At 34.1% G+C, this 19,156-nt stretch overlaps 1 protein-coding gene across 1 annotated transcript in view; it reads right to left on the bottom strand.

The window, feature by feature from the left end:
* Window positions 1-19,156, bottom strand: part of LOC123548240 (uncharacterized) — a 71,343-nt gene that overhangs the window by 33,452 nt on the left and 18,735 nt on the right. The window contains exon 3 of the mRNA XM_045335406.2: window positions 10,851-13,441. Within this exon, the coding sequence (XP_045191341.2) occupies window positions 10,851-13,404 (2,554 nt within the window). The 5' untranslated portion in view covers window positions 13,405-13,441. The remainder of the gene's footprint in view (window positions 1-10,850; window positions 13,442-19,156) is intronic.

Here is a 19,156-nt window from a genome sequence, read left to right as displayed (position 1 = left end):
CCTGCGCTGTTAAGGGCAGCTATAACATTTGACTTACTAAATTATTTATGTGGATTTAATTATTGCAAACAGGGAAGTTATACAGAGATCAATCTATTACTTGGCATCTCTTGTACAGAATATGTATACAATTTTGAATTGGTGGCATTTCAACAAATTCTATGTTAGCATTGAACACTATTATCAATTCATGGTCAGACTGTACTGAAATTTTACTAAAATTTTTTATAAAAACAAACATTTTCAGAAAAATGTCTCAAATTACATTTTTTAGATGAAACAGTTGTTGAGAAGTTAAGAATTCAAGCTGTCTGTTGACATTTCCCAGCATCTGCAGAACACCTTAAGCTTAATTGTAAATAATTGCTTTGTAAATACATATTATTTACTCAAAAATTAATGTATGTTTCCTTAGTTATTATTAGAGTAAAAAGCAGACTTTGATTTTTCTCCGTTTTACAGTGTCTCTTCAAAACAAAAATATAAAATATTGTGAGAAACTGCAAATACTGAAGCAGTTTGTATCAAATTTAGTGTAAATATGTAATGAAAGAAGACCAAACCTAAAGAAAATAAAAAAGTTTCAAATTTAATTAGATAATCAAACATCAAAATGGCTTTGAAGTATTCTCTAATTAATAAGGTAAATAACAAAATGCATTATGCTTTTGCTTTAAAATGTTTAAATTTGTCTTTCTACTGTTTAAGTGGATATATTCCCCAGTCAAAAAGTTAATGAATTGCAATTTCCAGACATATTGCAAGCAGAAATATTCAAGAATCGTGGAAAACTGAAGCGAAAAATCTTTGTTTGTCTTATAATCTTTACTTGTCTATAATAACATGTATTGATAATGTGGAAACTTGCACTGGCTGATATTTTCAAGAAATTTGCGAAATTCGCTAACATTTCCCCTTATACAGCATTGCAAAATGACAAGTTTTACATGAGCCTGTACAAAGTTCTTACACTATCGGTATTAACCAGAACTGTTATAATTTAAACTGTGAAAATGGCCAGTCTCTTGGCAATAATCATAATTCAGAACCTCATACTTGAACACAATACTTGGCCAACAGACACAAAATTGACACAATCAATTACAGGGTACAAAATCTCCTCAAATTTTAATAACAAGCAATCAGGTTACTATCTGATGGGTATTTGTCATTGATCTGTCAATGGATTCCAGGAAGATTTCCATGTTCCACATTGATACACCTTTGTCAGAAGCAATTCCAATCTGCTACATGATTTACAATGTGCATAAATTAGGCATAAAATATGCCATAAATAACATGTTCGGCTATCTTAATTAACATGATAATACACCAGATAATGATGCCTTCACCAATACTGCCTGGCTGGAGATTGTTATTATCAGGAATAAATTTGGAATAATCACTGTCAATTATGTTGAGGTATTCTAAAAGTTAGATAGAATTTTCACTATAGAACCAGACAGCAATGAAAATAACATGTTTGGGTTGTTTCCTGTCCATCTAGCAACACAAACATTTTATACTGTTTCTACTGTGTATCTCTAGCACCACAACATTTCATGTTGTTTTCAGTTTCTCTTGTATAAGACAGGAATTGACACAACATTTTACATTGTATCTTTAGCACCAGACAGAAATGGACACAACATTTTACATTGTTTCCAATTATCTCTAGCATCAGACAGGAATTGACACAACATTTTACATTGTTTTCAGTATCTCTTAACATTTAAGTGAGTTGATCTAAAATGATAAGCTTTATCATAGCAAAGTCAATGCCTAAATGTGATTAATCGCACCTCTCCTAAAAAGATTTTCATAAAATTCAAACAAACAAAATTCTTTCTGGGTTTAAATCAATCAGAAAAGTGGCTGCAAAGAGCAGATACTTCCAGTATAATAAATTTCAATTTTTCTTTTTTCTTTTTTTTTTTTTTTTTTAAAAAAGTAATGAAAGGCAATCCTACAAAAACAGACAATTTACAAACTCACTCACACATCTAGGCTACAGGCACTATTCACATAACAGATCTCAACTTCAAACAAGAGCACCGCCTTGCGGGTGCTGACGCTCATCTGATTTTTTTTGTGTGATAGAAATATTGTCCTACCCGTGATTTTCTAAGTCTAAAAAGGGCCATCATTCTTGCAAAAAGCAGGGGTAGAGTTATGTTTTTTGATGTACAGTGTCCACTTATGATGGTGAAAAACTGTTGAAAGTTTTAAAGCAATAGCTTTGATAGTTTATGAGAAAAGTTGACTTAAACATAATACTCAACCAAGAAAATGATTTTCTAAGTCCAAAAGGGGCAATAATTATTGCAAAAATCAGGATGGAGTTACGCTGCTTGCTGTACAGGGTCAGCTTATGATGGTGAACAAGTGTTGCAAGTTTCAAAGCAATAGCTTTGATAGTTTAAGAGAAAAAGTTGACCTAAACATAAAACTAACCAAAGAAATCTGATATTTTCTAAGTCCAAAAGGGGCCATAAATCTTGCAAAAAGCAGGATGGAGTTATGTTCTTGCTGTACAGGGTCAACTTATGATGGTGAACAAGTGCTGCAAGTTTTAAAGCAATAGCTTTGATAGTTTAGGATAAAAGCTGACCTAAACATAAAACTAAACCAAGAAAACTGATTTTCTAAGTCCAAAAGGGGCAATAAATCTTGCAAAAAGCAAGATGGAGTTATGTTTCTTGCTGTACAGGGTCAGCTTATGATGGTGAACAAGTATTCCAAGTTTCAAAGCAATAGCTTTGACAGTTTGGGAGAAAAGTTGACCTAAACATAAAACTTAACCAAGAAATCTGATATTTTCTAAGTACAAAAGGGCCAAAATAAATCTTGCAAAAAGCAAGATGGAGTTATGTTTCTTGCTATACAGGGTCAGCTTATGATGGTGAACAAGTATTCCAAGTTTCAAAGCAATAGCTTTGATAGTTTAGGAGAAAAGCTGACCTAAACATAAAACTTAACCAGGCAACGCCGACGCAGACGCCGACGCCGACGCCGACGCCGACAACCGCTCAAGTGATGACAATAACTCATCATTTTTTTTCAAAAAATCAGATGAGCTAAAAAGGAAGTTGCATATGTCACTCCAAGACATTTGGCCATCCAGGACAAGCTCATTATGTAGAACTGTTTCTGGTCAACAATGGCTATTAATGTAGTTTGTAATTTACTGTAACAACCAATTAATGAAAATTAATGTAATTGCTAATTACACCAGCTGCCAAATACAGGCAGGGAAAAGTGACCAATAAATTCTGTTCCAAGAGACCAATACACACACATTGGTCTATTTGTTGAAAATTCTTCTTCTTCTTCTTGACGTAACTTCAACCCCCAACTGAGTATTGTCGAAAATTTAAGTGGGTATTTAAAGGCAGTCTTCATTATTTATATAATTACACATGTTGTACAAACTTTAGCTGCATAGATTTGATCTCTTGTAGTGAATTCTACATCATAATTCTGATTTAAAAAAACATACTGTGCCAAGAACTCTGCTCAAATAATAAAGTTCTAACCAAGTACCCATTAGAGCAATTCCTGTTAACCACATACTGTGAAATCATTTAAATTCGCTGGCATGAAATTTTGCGCAAACGTGAAAAAGGACTGTTTCGCGCGGGCTTTAATTTGCGCATTTTCAATTTATACATGAAAAAATCAATTAAAAAAATAATAATAGCGCGGTGTTAAATTTGGGCATCAGTTCTAGCGCGAAATACGCGAAAATTTGTCCTACGCGAATAAAAATGATTTCACAGTATATGATTATGTCATGCAGAAGTACAGTGATAGTTTCAAATTTGACAAAAAATATTGCTATCATTGAACAAATTAAAACTTTTATATGATGACCCAAACCTTCAGGATCAGTCAGGTGCTAGCTGTCACATTGACATGCCTGATCAGCTGTATAGGTTCTTCAAAATTTAAAATTGAGAAGAGATAACTATAACCATTGGTGTACATGACAAAAAATGTAATATATCAATGTGCAGGTTGTTCCTGAACTTGTTCAAAGCTTCTGTTTGCAATTATACAGAACACTGCATTTTGTAATGCAAAAGAGAAAAGTTTCTATTAACCAGTGTTGCTGCAATTAGTTAGATAAATCCCTTAGTTAAACATTAAATTAGATTGGCAGTGGGAGAATATCAAGTAGCATCTTCATTTTCACTGAGATAATCAGATTTAGGGGACAACCATGATGCTTATCAGCAGGAAGTGCTTATTTAAGGGACACTTTAGGGACTCTTTTTCCATGACTTATCACACAATCTTAACAAAATCTCACTTTCAGTTGTGCAACATCAATTTAAAATTGTGGTGAGTGTAAGATAACACCCCACCCACTTGCAGACATCCTGGGAGGCTGGGGCTGTAATTCTAATGTAATTATAGACTAAGTTAATTGAAGTGTGTTAAAGTGTTTACTTATGGGACAGTTTAGGTAATCAGATTTCTCATGTTATCTTGAAATCAGTCACTAGATGTTGATTTTGATGTAAGAACCTGTAAATATAACATTTTGCACACTGGGAACATGTTTATATTGATGATTCTGATATATCAGTGTGTGTGCAAATATAACACCAGAATTTATAAACTCATATAAAAGTACGATCTATAAAGTGTTATCTTATGTGAATTAAATTCATAGTAACTGACAAACAGCACTGTGTGTAATGAAAATAAAATGCTGCTTTATTTAATAAATGTTAGAAAACCTGTCCTACATATTATTCAATGCTAATGATATAATTTTGTTGCATTCAAGTTATTTTCCTGCTTAGCTCAGTCGGTAGAGCATTGGTCTACAGTTCGCGGGGTCGTGAGTTCGATCCTCAGGCGGGGCATGTTTTCCGTGACTATTTGATAAACGACATTGTGTCTGAAATCATTAGTCCTCCACCTCTGATTCTTGTGGGGAAGTTGGTAGTTACTTGCGGAGAACAGGTTTGTACTGGTACAGAATCCAGGAACACTGGTTAGGTTAACTGCCCGCCGTTGCATGACTGAAATACTGTTGAAAAACATTTAAACCCAAGCTCACAGCCTTCTTCTAAAAATCCACATTTTAAAATATTACTGTAGAATTTATTAGTAGAAATAAGGCAAAAATCATTTTAAAAACATATATTCAAGATACAGCATCAAACTAAATAGAACTCATATTTCATTCCATGTCTGCATGTAGAATATCTTAGAACATGTCAAAACTTTATGCAAAGAGTTTTTCCAGAAGTTCTATAATGAACTTGTCCATCTTCCAATTTCAACAGTACCATTAACAGTTAAAAGGGGTGCTTACCAAAAAGATACTAGCTGAATAGTGAATAGTGCAGATCATGATCAGACTGCATGGATGTGCAGGCTGATCATGATCTACACTGGTTGCAAAGGCAGAATCACTCATGTCCTGAGCATGGTTAGGGTTAATGCAGCTGCCCCAATTTTATCAGGAAAAGTTCTAGATTTTCAATCTGATTACTGTAATAATGTTTTGTCATAATTAAACTGAAAGCATAGAACAAGTCGTGAAATTTGACCACACAACTGCAGAAAAGCAGAGACTGCAGTTTACATGTCTATGGTATCATTTATTGACATTATAAATTAAGAGATAATTGGAAATGGACACTTACAGGCATTTTGGGATCTGGAAAGTGTCTTCATTTGTTGTGTTTATGTAAGAAGATAGCTCCCTATGGAGGTCTAAGCAATGCTGCCGGCAACACTGACCACTGGTAGTCTTAAATGCTCACTGACCATTTATCTTGTCAGTAGTAGAAAATTAAAAGATTGGTATATTTCTAAAGTCTGCTTAGTAAATACTGAAAATTTAGGCCATACCAAATTGATTTGTCGTTCGTCGGAACTACCCCATCAACGATTTCATTCCCGAGAAAAAGAAAAAAAAATCAAAATTAATGCGTCAAAGTGATACTGATCGGAATTCATGCGTACGTAATACATGTAGCTGATGACTCAAACTCAAAAAGTCGGGAATTATGATGTTTTTCATCATTTGTTTTAAATCTGGAGTGTCTGTGCTAGTGCCACACATGGTCTTCGATGTGCCGGTAGGTGATGAAGTAGGCACGTTCTACGGCTGTTCAATACAGTGAAAAGAACAAGCCCGACTTGTAAGACGTGCACGGTGATTCAATTAAAAATATTTGGATTAAACATAGAAATATTGTTCAGATAAAGTTATCAAACCATTTATTATCAGTTGTTTAGTTCATTATTTTAGATCTCGAGCCAAAGCCAGTGCTTTCTTAAAAAAAAAGAAGTTTGTTCACAGATCCTGACTAATCCATCACATTAATCAAAGAACTAAAAATACACAGAATGGCAACTGGGGATAATCCCGTGTCATCTCGTTTTAGAGTGTTATCTTATTTCAAAGCGTTTGCCGACTTGATCAATCGTGATCAAATCAACAGACGCTTACTGAAGTATAAAATTGGCGGTACGCCCGGCGCGTAATAAACCGAATAGAGTCCTTTTTTCAAACGAAAACTGTTGATTTCTTAGACTTCCAATCATAAATTCATTCCTTCCCCGTGTAGAAAATACTAATAACATTAAAAAAGCACCATTATCATTGTAAACAATCGATCCGAAATTAACCTTATTTAAAAGCGTTTGCCGACTTGATCAATTGTGATCAACAGACGCTTACAACAAGATCTCATTTAGTTGTCACTGGATGTTGGCGAGATTTGCTCTATGTGCCTTTCAAGCTGCCGATCTATTTATTTTTATAGCTCTTTGCATTAATTGTCTGGGGCCCAAATCGTTTTGTACGAAACTTCTTTAGTACTGCAGTCAGATATTCTATCAAAATGCATATATTCAATTTAAAAAAAATGTTTAGCTTTTCAAATAAGTAGTGTAGATATAAAAATTAATTTCTGTCATATTGTAACACCAATTTTCCCTGTAAGTATATTAATTTGCTGTGAATTGATTGAAAGAAAGAATCTGAAAAAACAGACCTTCCCAACTCAAAATTTTTTGGTCAGTCAAAGCACAACAAATAACACTTTTAAGAGTGGCCATATTGGGATCATTTTTTTGTCCGTCTGTTATCATTTTTGACTGAAATGAACCTCTACCACAAAAACTTAAGCTAGCCTGATCTGTTAATTAAGAAATTATCCCAATGGGATTCGAGCAATATCGGAGCATTTAACTGTATGCCCAACTCCATTTGATCTCATTGGTCAAGTGACTTATTACTTGCCCTTCACCTCTACCGTTTGGAGTATCACTAGGGGCACAAAGTTGCTCATGTGTCGAAGCCATCTAACTGGGTTTCAGAAGATATGTTAATTATTCCACTTGGGTGCCCATTTTGTGTTAAATATTCCTCATCCTCTGCAGTTAAATGGGCACACCTTCAGATTAATGTAGAACTATCAAAATTAAAAATAAGACACTCATCCCTTAGTAATTATAAATACAAAATAAAAACAAAGTGATTCCGTGAGTTTTAGCAAGAATTTATTTGCAAAACCATTCATGTAGTCTTTAAAACATATAGAAAAGCTATCTACTGTGTTAGTCACACTGTAAATGTTTAAGTTCTGTGTTATTCTTAAAGAAATGTTAACTTTATGTATAATTATAACTGCAAAAAAAAAAAAAAATACCCGCTCGCTCCATGTAAAAGCTACCCGCCTCTGAAAAAAATCAAAATTGAGAAAAAAAAAAAAAAAAATTTCGCTCGCTCGCTCCCATTTTTTTTGAAAATTTTCCGAAGAACTATGAATCAATTTGGTATGGCCTTACATGTTTTTTTTTTTTTCATTAAAAATTATAAACTTACAACTTTTTTACTTTTTTTTTTACTTCCAGTATCTGTACAATTATTTTTTCTCCTGACTTCCAAATTCTTAACAAACATGCTACTTTTTTCAGATCATCATTTAGGAGAAACTATGAAAATAGTAAACAACATGTTCTAATTCTGATTATTTCATATTTGAAACCACGCCCCACCCACTAACTGCAAGTACTTTTAGTGTGAATAGAGAGATCCAGTTGAACTTTCATACATTTTTAAGTACTGGTATCAGCTATTTAGTGACTTTCTACTGACACATACTGAAAATTGAATGTCACTCTTTCAATTATTAAATTTTCACAGACCTGTTCTTCATTTTTCAGAACAACCTGTTTCCAAGATGTTTTAAATGATTTCTTTCATCTGGTTAAATTAGAGTTCCAACCTGCTGAGTACTAGACAGACAGTTACTGACCTCAGTGGTGTCAGAAGTGACCGCAGGTCAGTAAGGTGTGACCAATACATTAGTTCCACTTGTCCAGTGTCCCAAGATTGAATGAAAATAAATGCCACCCTGATCTGGGCACACCATATTGCCCTTTATAGGTGTGACAAGATGAGCTCTGATAATTAGGTATGTTCATCTGGGTGTAAAGAATGGATTAGTTTCAATCAGAACAAACATTACTAATTGCAAGCTGGAAATATCTGCTGAAGTACATGTGAAGCTAATATCACTTTCAAGATTTACCAGTCAATAGACTAGTTATAAAATATTGCCATTAAAGATATTCAATGCTTATCTTTCACTATTAAATTTCTAAGATGGACTGGTCCATCATTCCGTTTGGGCAATACCATTTCTCCAAGGGGTGTTCACAGATGTGCAGGCTCATCAGATTTTGGTCTGTACTGGTCGCAAAGGCAGAATCGCTTTCCGCCAGCAGTCTAAAGGTTAAATAGTTTTTGTTTATGTACTAACTATAAATGAAGGAAATCCTCAGCAAATGAATTTAAATTAACTAAATATAAAAAAATAGCTGTCGGAGGACAGCAACGCTCGACTATTCAACAGCCTTGTCAATTGAATGAATACAAAGTCGAAAAAGGGGCATAATTTTGTAAAAATGCAAAACAGGGTTATGAAACCTGCACAGTGCTTATCAGCTCATGACAGTGGACAAGTGTGAAGTTTCAATCCATTCCCATTAGTGGGTACTGAGATACCAGCAGCTAGCTAAGCTTACATATAAGAATTTAACCAAAAACTGCTATGTTGAAAAAGGGACATAATTTTATAAAATGCAAAGTAGAGTTATTGAACCTTTGCTCTGCATGTCATATCATGACAGTGAACAAGTGTGTGAAGTTTCAATCCTTTCCCATTAGTGGATACTGAGATACCAGCATACATACAAAAACTTAAGCAAAAACTGCTAAGTCGAAAAAGGGGGATAATTTTGAGGGGAAAAAAAAGCAGAGTTATGGGACCTGCTTAGTGCATATCAGATCATGACAGTGAACAAGTGTGTGAAGTTTCTGCTAAAACTGCTAAATCGAAAAAGGGGCGTAATTTTGTAAAAAAAAAAGCGAAATAGAGTTATGGAACCTGTGCAATGTAAGTCGGTTTATCACAGTGAATAAGTGTGTGAAGTTTCAATCCATTCCCACAAGTGGTTACTGAGATACCAGCTTACATACAAAACCTTAATCAAAATTTTTTTTTAATTTACCTTGTATGATCTAGAGGCCAGTGCCTTTAGTTCTTTGAGTAAAATTTAATGGAATCTACCGGTACATAAAAGTTTCTACCTGTTGAATATTACTTTACAAACTTCAAGTTTAACTTCATTTTAATTCAAAATATTGTATGTTACTATGGTGAATAGCCCCAGCAAAATGTACAAATGACAAAACCTGGACCCATATTGGGCTTATATGTTGCTCCCGCTCTGTTAATGTGACATTCAAGGGTCAACAGAAATTAAAAGTGTCTAAAATGGAGAAGACCATATTAGTTTTCCATCTGTCATTGCCATAGCAGGCAACAGAAAACACTAGTTCATGCTACTAAAACCTATTAACCTCTCTCCTCAAATATAATGACAGTCAGGACTTTCATTTGGTATAAATGGCAGGAAAATTTGTCAAATGAATCAACTTGGAGTGCACTATGTCACTGAATACTGGAACCCTGGGGTGCAGCATTTTAATGAAAAATGTTTTAAAAGTTACTGAAACACGCAGTTAAATTACAGCATTGGTACATGAATGCAGTCAATCTTTAATGTTACAATACTGAAGGTGACATTTTGAAGTGGATTTTTGTTGAATCAGACAGTGTACCACTAATAATACTTAATGAGGACTTTATCCTTATTTGGTCATACAGTAACAACAGACACAAGACTGCACAATGTACAGGATAAAGGGAGACAATTGAGCTACTTGAAAATGCCAGGGATTACAGCCTCAAGTACCACAATGTGCAATACTTGTAGCACTTAATTCAATGGAATAAAAGAAAAACATGACAGACAAATCTTATTATAAACTCCGAATATAAACAGATAATGTCAGACTGTGGCACAAAGTACTACACTTCCATGGTAAAGAAAATTAATGGTTTTTTTTTTAGTATGTAATAGAATTTAGGAAAAGAGGCTGAACTATTTATATAAGTTCAAAATATAACTTTTACAGTTACAAATACATTTTTTCTATATCCCTTGAAAAGCCCAGTTTACTCAATACATACCTCAATTTGGGTGATATATGCTAAACTACTTTCAAATCTAGTCACAGGTAAAACAATTTAATTTTTTATCCAACAAATTTGAGATAAGAATACATATGGTTACCAGAGTTAATCCAGAAGTAATTTAGTATTGAATAAGTTTACATCAAGATAAATCTTTAGCTATGAATAAAAGACCTATGGAAGCAGCATAATCACTTCCGGTCTTCATGAATGTATTTAAAAACATTCTACACCTACTAAAGAAAATGTAATTCTGCTTTTACCAATAATGCTTACCTGAGTTTTGAAGAACTTTAGGATCCACCATCATCTTTTCACTCTTGTCTGATTTGTCTGCATTGCTGTTACTTTCAGAGTTATCACCCTTGACCGCTGTCACACTTGGATAAGCCTCGTCTGGTCTCAGCGTAGCAGTTGCAGCTGGTTCACCATGTTCTGAGAGAGCTGCCAGTGGTGTCTTGTGGGCCTGAACTGATGCAAGCCAGCCAGTTAGTCTGTTTTGCTTGTTGTAACCATGAGGACCAAGATCACTTGTATGCCGAGTTAAAGTTCTGGTATTTAAATCAGCTAAACATGAATTGGCTTTCTGCCCAAATTTGGATTCACTCACAGTCTGCCTCAGTTTCTGTCCTGTACCAATACAAGGTTGCATATTGTTCCCATGTGCTAAAGTTTCTACTTTGTCACTTGTTAGCTGATCTGACAGCAGTCCTTCAGTGCCAGCGGGTCTCCCACCAAGACTTACTCCAGATATGCACCTCTTTAATGAGGTAGCACTGCCATCATTTTTACAATTTGGATCAAAATGAACCACTTTGTTTGAGTCCACTACCTTGGGTGGTAATGGCGTACTGGTCTGCAATGGCTTGTCTGGAAGAGGTCCAGTCAAACCAAAGCCTTTATATTCTGTTAATGTACATGTCTCTATATCAGAGTTCTTGACTAGATTTTTGTTGGATGAATCGACTGCTTCAGAAGTATTTTCAGAAGTTATTCCAGATGTTAATCCTGGTCCCATGTACTCTTTGAATTTTTCTACTCTTACACCTTTCATCTTTTTCTTCTCTCTTTTAGACTCTCTATCCCTTTTAAATGTTCCTCTTACAACCTGGCTTTCTTTTTTCGAATTCTTTTCATTATTTTTAGCTACTGTGTAGTTTTCATAATCTTGCATATCATTTTCATTTGCAACGTCTTCTTTTAAATTAACAGCAACCATTTTAGTATCAATTTTCTGAGCAAACTTCACATGTTTCTTTTCATCCGTGTCTCTCATAATGTTCATATCTCTCATCCTTAAACCTTGAACTGATTTTACCACAGGTGTTGAAGTACAAAGAGGCTCTGAATTACCCTGTGTTTTTGCCTGATTTGTCACCACTGGTTGTTTTGTTATTGCAAATGTTGGATATAACTTTTTATGTTCATTTTCAAACATTTCTGACATGTCTGTGTTATTTGGTGGAACAGGTGTTGAAGCACACAGCGGTTGTGCTATTGTATGAAGTCTAGACATAGTCAGTGACACCATTTCGGAGTGTACTGGTTCTAAAAGTGTCAAATCACTTTCAAAATGTTCTGTTTTATCTTCGTCTTTATCACCATTATATGTCCCTTCAAAGTTATTAGCTTCAACAACACAGAAATAATTAGAAGCGTTTTCATCACATTCTTTGCCTTCTCCAATAGTTCGTTCAAGTATACTGTTATGTTCCATATTGTGTTGAGATATATCATTTTTTGCCTTTTCTTCATCTGACACATTTATCCATCTATCTTTAATGTCTGTTGCTTCACTTAAAGCCAGATCTTTTAATCTGTTTTCTCTGTTAGATTCAGCATGTCCTTTCTCTGAACATTTGATAACAACATTGGCATAAACATGTTCATAATGCCCCTCTTGACTCTCACAGTTTACATGAATTGTATCATCTAAACTTTCTTCATTATCATTATTCAAATCATTAGCATCTTGTTCTTGGCCATCTATTTTTTCACAATTTTCATTTTGAACCGACACATCTGTAATTGTTTTAACCGAGCTGTTTAAATCATCTGTACTTTCACTAGTCATACTTGCATCTAAATCTGTACCTGAACCTGATTTTGGAAGCTCTTCAAATACACCTTCACTATCTGAAACCTTTGTCTTTTGATACACAGTTTCCATTTGTTTAATGATAGCACTAACATCTACACTTGAGCATATTACCTCTACTTCAGTCTTCCTGTTTTCAATCAAAGTTTTTATCTCTTGTGTGCATGCATTAACTACATCAAGAGTTTCTTGAAAGTCTTCAGAAGTATCTGGCTCTCCAAGTATAGGAATCTGAAATTTGTGCACATCTGGAGAATCGTTAAGAGGCTCATTATTCGAAGCAACTGGCACTGTCAAGTTCTCGCTTCCATCATTTTGTTCACACAAAGAAATCAAAGCTTCAAATTCTTCTGCACTGTTCGGCTTATTATTGCCCTTTAACAAAATTGCAGTAGCATTGTCAATATACTTTTGTGTGTTATGTTGTAAATGATGTTGGTCAGTTGTAAAATTGGTTACTTCTTTTTCCATCATGTCTACTTCCTCACTTACTCTTTCAGTTTGTAGGTTATCATATACATCTATTACCTCACCAACTGATTTTTCTGGTGTACATGTATTGTAACCTTGAATAGAAGTATCCTTTGCATGGATGAAATCGTCCTTTTCATGTTTATCAATGCTGCTTTCCAGTTTATCTGCTTCTCTTTTAAGTTCTGCTGTGTTGTCATCTTTGACTGGTTCAAGTTTCAGCTTCTTACATGGACTGACCAGACAGTTTGCCTCATCCATTTTTCACCTGCTTGTCTCAAACAGCTTACATTTCAATCTGAAAGTATACAAGGTAAAAAAGTCTTGCACACTTATTTTTTTTCCAAATATTAATTATTTTAATATGTTTTTTATTATTATTATCTTTTTCGATAGTCGTAGTAGATAAGGAGTTAATAAAGATAATGAGAAAAAGAGTATTGTATTAAACCAGCATGACCAATTTCGATATGTGAAATAACCTAAAATTCTGCAGTATGTCCAAAAAAGTTAACATCCATCAAAATATAATAATCCTAATGAAGGTCACACTTAACAGGAACCGTCAGATAAAATAAAGTCAGTTTAAGAATGTTTGTTCCAATTTACCCATTCTGTCGTTGTTATAATTCAAAATATTTTCCGAAACCTGTTGATCAAAATAAATAAACAGTTAAACTTTTTCCAGTGTTTGACGTGTGGTCCTTCTATCTTTTTGTATAATATAGTGTTTTTAGAGTTGTCAAAGCTTTACTTTAAACATCTTACAAAAACAATATTTGAGCCGTGCCATGAGAAAACCAACATAGTGGCTTTGCGACCAGCATGGATCCAGACCAGCCTGCGCATCCGCGCAGTCTGGTCAGGCTCCATGCTGTTCGCTTTTAAAGCCTATTGGAATTGGAGAAACTGTTAGCAAACAGCATGGATCCTGACCAGACTGCGCGGATGCGCAGGCTGGTCTGGATCCATGCTGGTCGCATACCCACTATGTTGGTTTTCTCATGGCACGGCTCATTTTATCTTAAAAATCGACCAAATCATGGCAACAATTGCTCAATATCTCATATTATTATGTTAATGAGTAAATTAATGCAAATTCGGCCCAACTTTACATAAAATATGAACAATAAAGTAGAAGGAACTTTTTTTATCTTTAATTGTTAATCTATTAGCAGAAACCTTAGAAAACATCAAACAGACCATCTGATCAACAATGGGATACTAATCATTTAAAAGAAAACAAATACTGTATCACTTAAGAAGGTTTAATTGACAGGTACTCCATTTAAAAACTGTATTAGATTACAAGTTGTCTTCCTGCAGTGAAAGAAGTTTTGTTTTAATGAAACCAAGTGATCATTTGGAAACATCTCTTGGATGATTACTGCTGAAGATTCATTATGAAAACTTAATGAGTCAATGTCTATCACTTTACAAAATCTGAAACAGTAGCAAGTTTTGTGACAATTAATATGTTATTGTATATAACATCACAGGAGTACTGTGAAAAAAGGGCCGATAAAGCAATCAGAATTAATCCTATTTTGCATTCTTGAGATAATCCCCCTCCCCTTGACTGGCTTCGCAACGATAGATATGGACCAATAATTTTAACCTAAATATTTCATAAAAACCTTCATTTTTCATGTATAAAAACAACTTTCAAAGAATGTAAACTTAGATTTAGTATTAGTACTTCCTTAACAAATTAAATCAGATTCAGTACTCATACAAATACTGAATTTAATTTTTTCCTGGTTATAACTATGAATATTTTTTTCCTGTATGTTTTACCAGGACCAATTCCGAAGTTGGAAATGGTCAATCTGTATTTCCTAGATTTTGACATAAAATACAAATATTTTTATAGATTTAGGATGTACTTGTTCACACACTATGTACAGAAGTCTTGAAGGTCATGTCATGTTCTGGACTCATGGTCAGGAAAAAAAGTTAAGTGCAAAATAAAAACTTGAGTCCACAAACAGATCAAAATTCACAAGAGTAATATAAAAGGAACTATAATTATAGCTTGAAGATTTCCTTTTTTGCCCGAAACCATGAAATTCTTCAAAATCACATGCAAGCTTTCGTGATGCTGACGCGTCAACAATACCAAAGACGTTTTATCAAAATTCAACACAGAACGATCAATTTAAATCACATAAAATTGATCACTCAAAAATGAAACTTTTGTGGAGTTTTGTTTGGTCATGAAACATAGCTTGTGGTCATAGTATTCAAAATACAGTAATGGGGAAATGTGACCACTGACACTTCAGTAACATAAAGCCATAGGGTCCAGATCCTAGATAAAAGAATAGCGATAAAAACTGTATAATAAAATACAAATATTTAACACTTGTATTTAAACACAAGGTATTTCATAGTCATAGTTATGTGTTTTACGACTTGCCACTATTTAACAAAAGCGTAATTTTAAAGTTATTATCTGATTATAACCATGCAAACCAATAGCATGGTTATTAATGCCAAATCTTTCACAAGGGGTGGGATTTTTTATGTGCCTGTATATTGCCCATGACTTATCTAATGACAAGTTGTTTGTGGTCAGTTTATGAGGTGAAAAAGCAGAATTACAGACTAAACTTGACCTTACATGATCTCTAGGTAGAAGTAAATCACCGGTGATTTAAGAACTGTTTTAATATGGGGGATTTAACAACTGTTTTTAAGCGCCTTCCCAATACTATTTTAGTTTCCTCCCAATATTTCCTTTTTGCTACTTTCGTTCTGACATTCCATAGTAACAATTTAAACTTACTATAACATCAAACATTTTAATTCAAATAAAAACTAAAATCAGCTGTGTATAAGTCAACATTTATTTATTTATTCTTTTTTTTCTGTGGGGGTGGGGGGGTGGGGGGTAGGGGGAGGGGAGTTGGGGCTGAGGAGGAGCGGGTAAATCTCAAATAAAACCTAAAGAAGGGATAAAGCCCCAGCTTAAACATTTTCTAGATTGATCTAAATATGTCCTAACTATATTTTTTGGAAAATATAGTAAGGGAAATAACTCTGGTCTTACACAGTGAAATCCCAACCAAAACCTCTGGTGCACATTGAATAATAAAATACCTTTTGAGATATGCAGGACATTTTTTCTGACAGACAAACATCTGGATGGACAAACGTACAGGCAATTTCGTATGAAAATATTCTTCAAAAAATTCTCAAATTATTCTTTAATACCAAAAAAAAAAAGTGTATGACCATGAAATGCAGTTTATTCATCACGGTCTCAATCTCGGTATTATATATAGCTTTTTTTCAGTTCTTCTGTAAATTAATGTGCAACAGGTAAAAATATATTTTCTGAATCTTAAAATGTGTATATTTTATACGTACATGTAGCTTAAATAATGTAAGCATCTAAATATGGCAAAACATCAGAAAAATATAATTCTTGTGCATGAAACTCTTGTACTTTTTTCCGCAGCACCAACGTGTCCTCAATCAACTTATTTTTAGCACAGGCATTTCGAGGGCTCAGAGCGAAACTAGTCTAAGTGTATATAGAAATAGAAGCAGATAGACTAGTTTCGCTCTGAGCCCTCAATTTGCAGTTCATTTCATGAATGTTGCTGCATTTTCAGCTAAATCTCAGGGGTTTGTATTGTACTGAGGGATAATGCACATTTTTTCGTGCAGGATATAACATCTGTAGAAATTACCAGGGAGTGTATCCTGAGAGATTCTGTATGTAACATTTGTCAAAATTTCAGTTGTGCTCAAGGTATCACCCACAAATTTCAGATGTACAAAGGATTTTATTCACACACCACCACTACCCACCTCTCTCGATCTCTTGAACTTGCATCCATCTCAGAATTGAACCCAAGAACTTTCAAAGCTGGGTTTTAATTACTACTGTTTTTGGTGTGATTTTTCCCCTTTTCAATCATTACTGCACTTTTTTTTTCTTCCTAAGAGAGGTCCTGATCCCACATGCAGACAACACCATTTATTTCTCTTTTTTAATCAAAGGGAAGGAACACTGCACTACCATTGTAGCAACAGGACAATAATGCTATGCTGCTCACCTAAATTACAGAATATTATAGTTTCTTTATAATTTATTATTATGTAGTAGCAATTTTTATATAATCAAGGAGCACTAAGTTCTAGTGTTATTTCATCAATCTTGTTTGACCTTTCTTGAAGGCTTCCAATGAAATATTTAAACAAAGAGAGACAACTCTCATTAGTTTATATTATAGTCCAATAAGAGTTACATCAGGTGAAATACTAAATACAGACAATACTGTTAGTTTAATTCTTTTTAAAAAACATCTGTTTTTACTTTATTTCCTTTATTGTCATTGTAGCTTCATAGAAGGAAGTATTTGAAATAATGGGGGATATTTGTTTGTTTCAGTGTTAAGACTGAAATCTCTAACGAAAAAATATTTTCACGAGTGGCATAACCAGGAGTGCAAGAAAGTGGCAAACTCTAAAAATACCTGGACATGAAACTCTAGTTCATTTGTACTTCAAGCTGATGGTGTATATTACTAAGTTTCAATCTACTTGAAAAAAAATTGAACACTTTAGGTACAGATGTAAGTGTGATATTATTAAACAAATGTCACAATATAAGCTCATCATAACTTTCTTTTGACCTTTTACAAACACTTACTTATATTTTCTTAATATTTACTGTAACTCTAAGGTGGCAGGCAATCAAACTGGACTTAAATCTATAAGAGATACACATTCCATATAACTGATATAAATAGGATGAGATCAAAGAATAAATGCACTAGTAATTGAGAGGACACTTTCAACTTTCATAATTTTAATCACTCCTAGCAACTAGTCTGGCTGGTTATCAAACTTGGTCAAGATGTGATGCCCATAAAATTTCTGACCAAGTTTGGTAAAAATTTGGATAAGAATTGTTCAAGTGAGAGAGCTGAAATTTTCATGTTTTGCAACTCTTAAGTAACTTTAACTAACAAGCCAAATGGCCAATCCAGCTGGTTATTGAACTAATGGGAATGGAACGTAATTTCTCACACTGTTACGGTATGACTTACAGTGTAGATGTCCCATAACTCTTGTTCTGCTTTTTTCACAAGGTTATGCCCCTTTATCAACTTGGCAATTTTTTGGTGTAATCTGTTGTCTTATTAAGCATCATAAAAGGGGGGAGTTTTTGTACTTGTTAGGTTTTCAACTTTGTAAGTGACAAGGCTTTCAAATAGTTAAAGGTTTCTGTCCTCCGACAGCTCTTGTTACTGAATGGAAACTACTGGAGTTCTGTAAATAAGTGCGACAACAGAATGATTGACAGTTTCAAACACTATTATGCCGCCCATGTCTTTGTCAACTAAAACTGCCAGAATTGATTTCAGCAGTAGTAATGTTAAACAGTGCAAAAAAATTTATTGTATTCTAGCCCTGCCACAATTTTTCAAGATCTTTGGGCAAAAAATAATAATGTGTAGATTTAAGAAATGTGACCTCTACTGTATTTCAAATACAGTAAACCTCGCTTATAAGGAACAGCTTGGGACCTCTAAAAATTGTTCCTTATAATCGAGGTTCCTTATATACGTATAGTGAACTAGTTCCTTGGGATTGAGGTTTGTATAAAGAACACATTTTGTATAGCGAACTCTATTTGACCGACGTTTGAAAAGGGCTATGTGTTCACACTCCAGGCCGACCATAAATCTCTACCGGTTTCCTGGAGAGATGATAATTTATTTATTTATTTATTTATTTGGGTTTTACGGTGCACCAACACAGTAAAGGTTAATATGGCGCCAAACAGGACTACCAAGTTTGGCTCCACATCTCATTTACATCGAAATAAAAAACATGAGGTATGGAATGGAGAGATGAAAAGGTAAACTGCCTGCATGTATATGACTGAAAAAGTGTTAAACACAGCGTTGAACCTAAACTAAGCCAAAATGTAAGAATAACCGTAATTTGTGTATATTTTTGTTGGTTATTTCTATCTCCTTTTTAGAGAGTGCTA

The sequence above is a fragment of the Mercenaria mercenaria genome, chromosome 15, assembly GCF_021730395.1.
Source record: "Mercenaria mercenaria strain notata chromosome 15, MADL_Memer_1, whole genome shotgun sequence".
NCBI lineage: Eukaryota > Metazoa > Mollusca > Bivalvia > Venerida > Veneridae > Mercenaria > Mercenaria mercenaria.
This window is presented reverse-complemented; position numbering and strand designations above follow the sequence as displayed.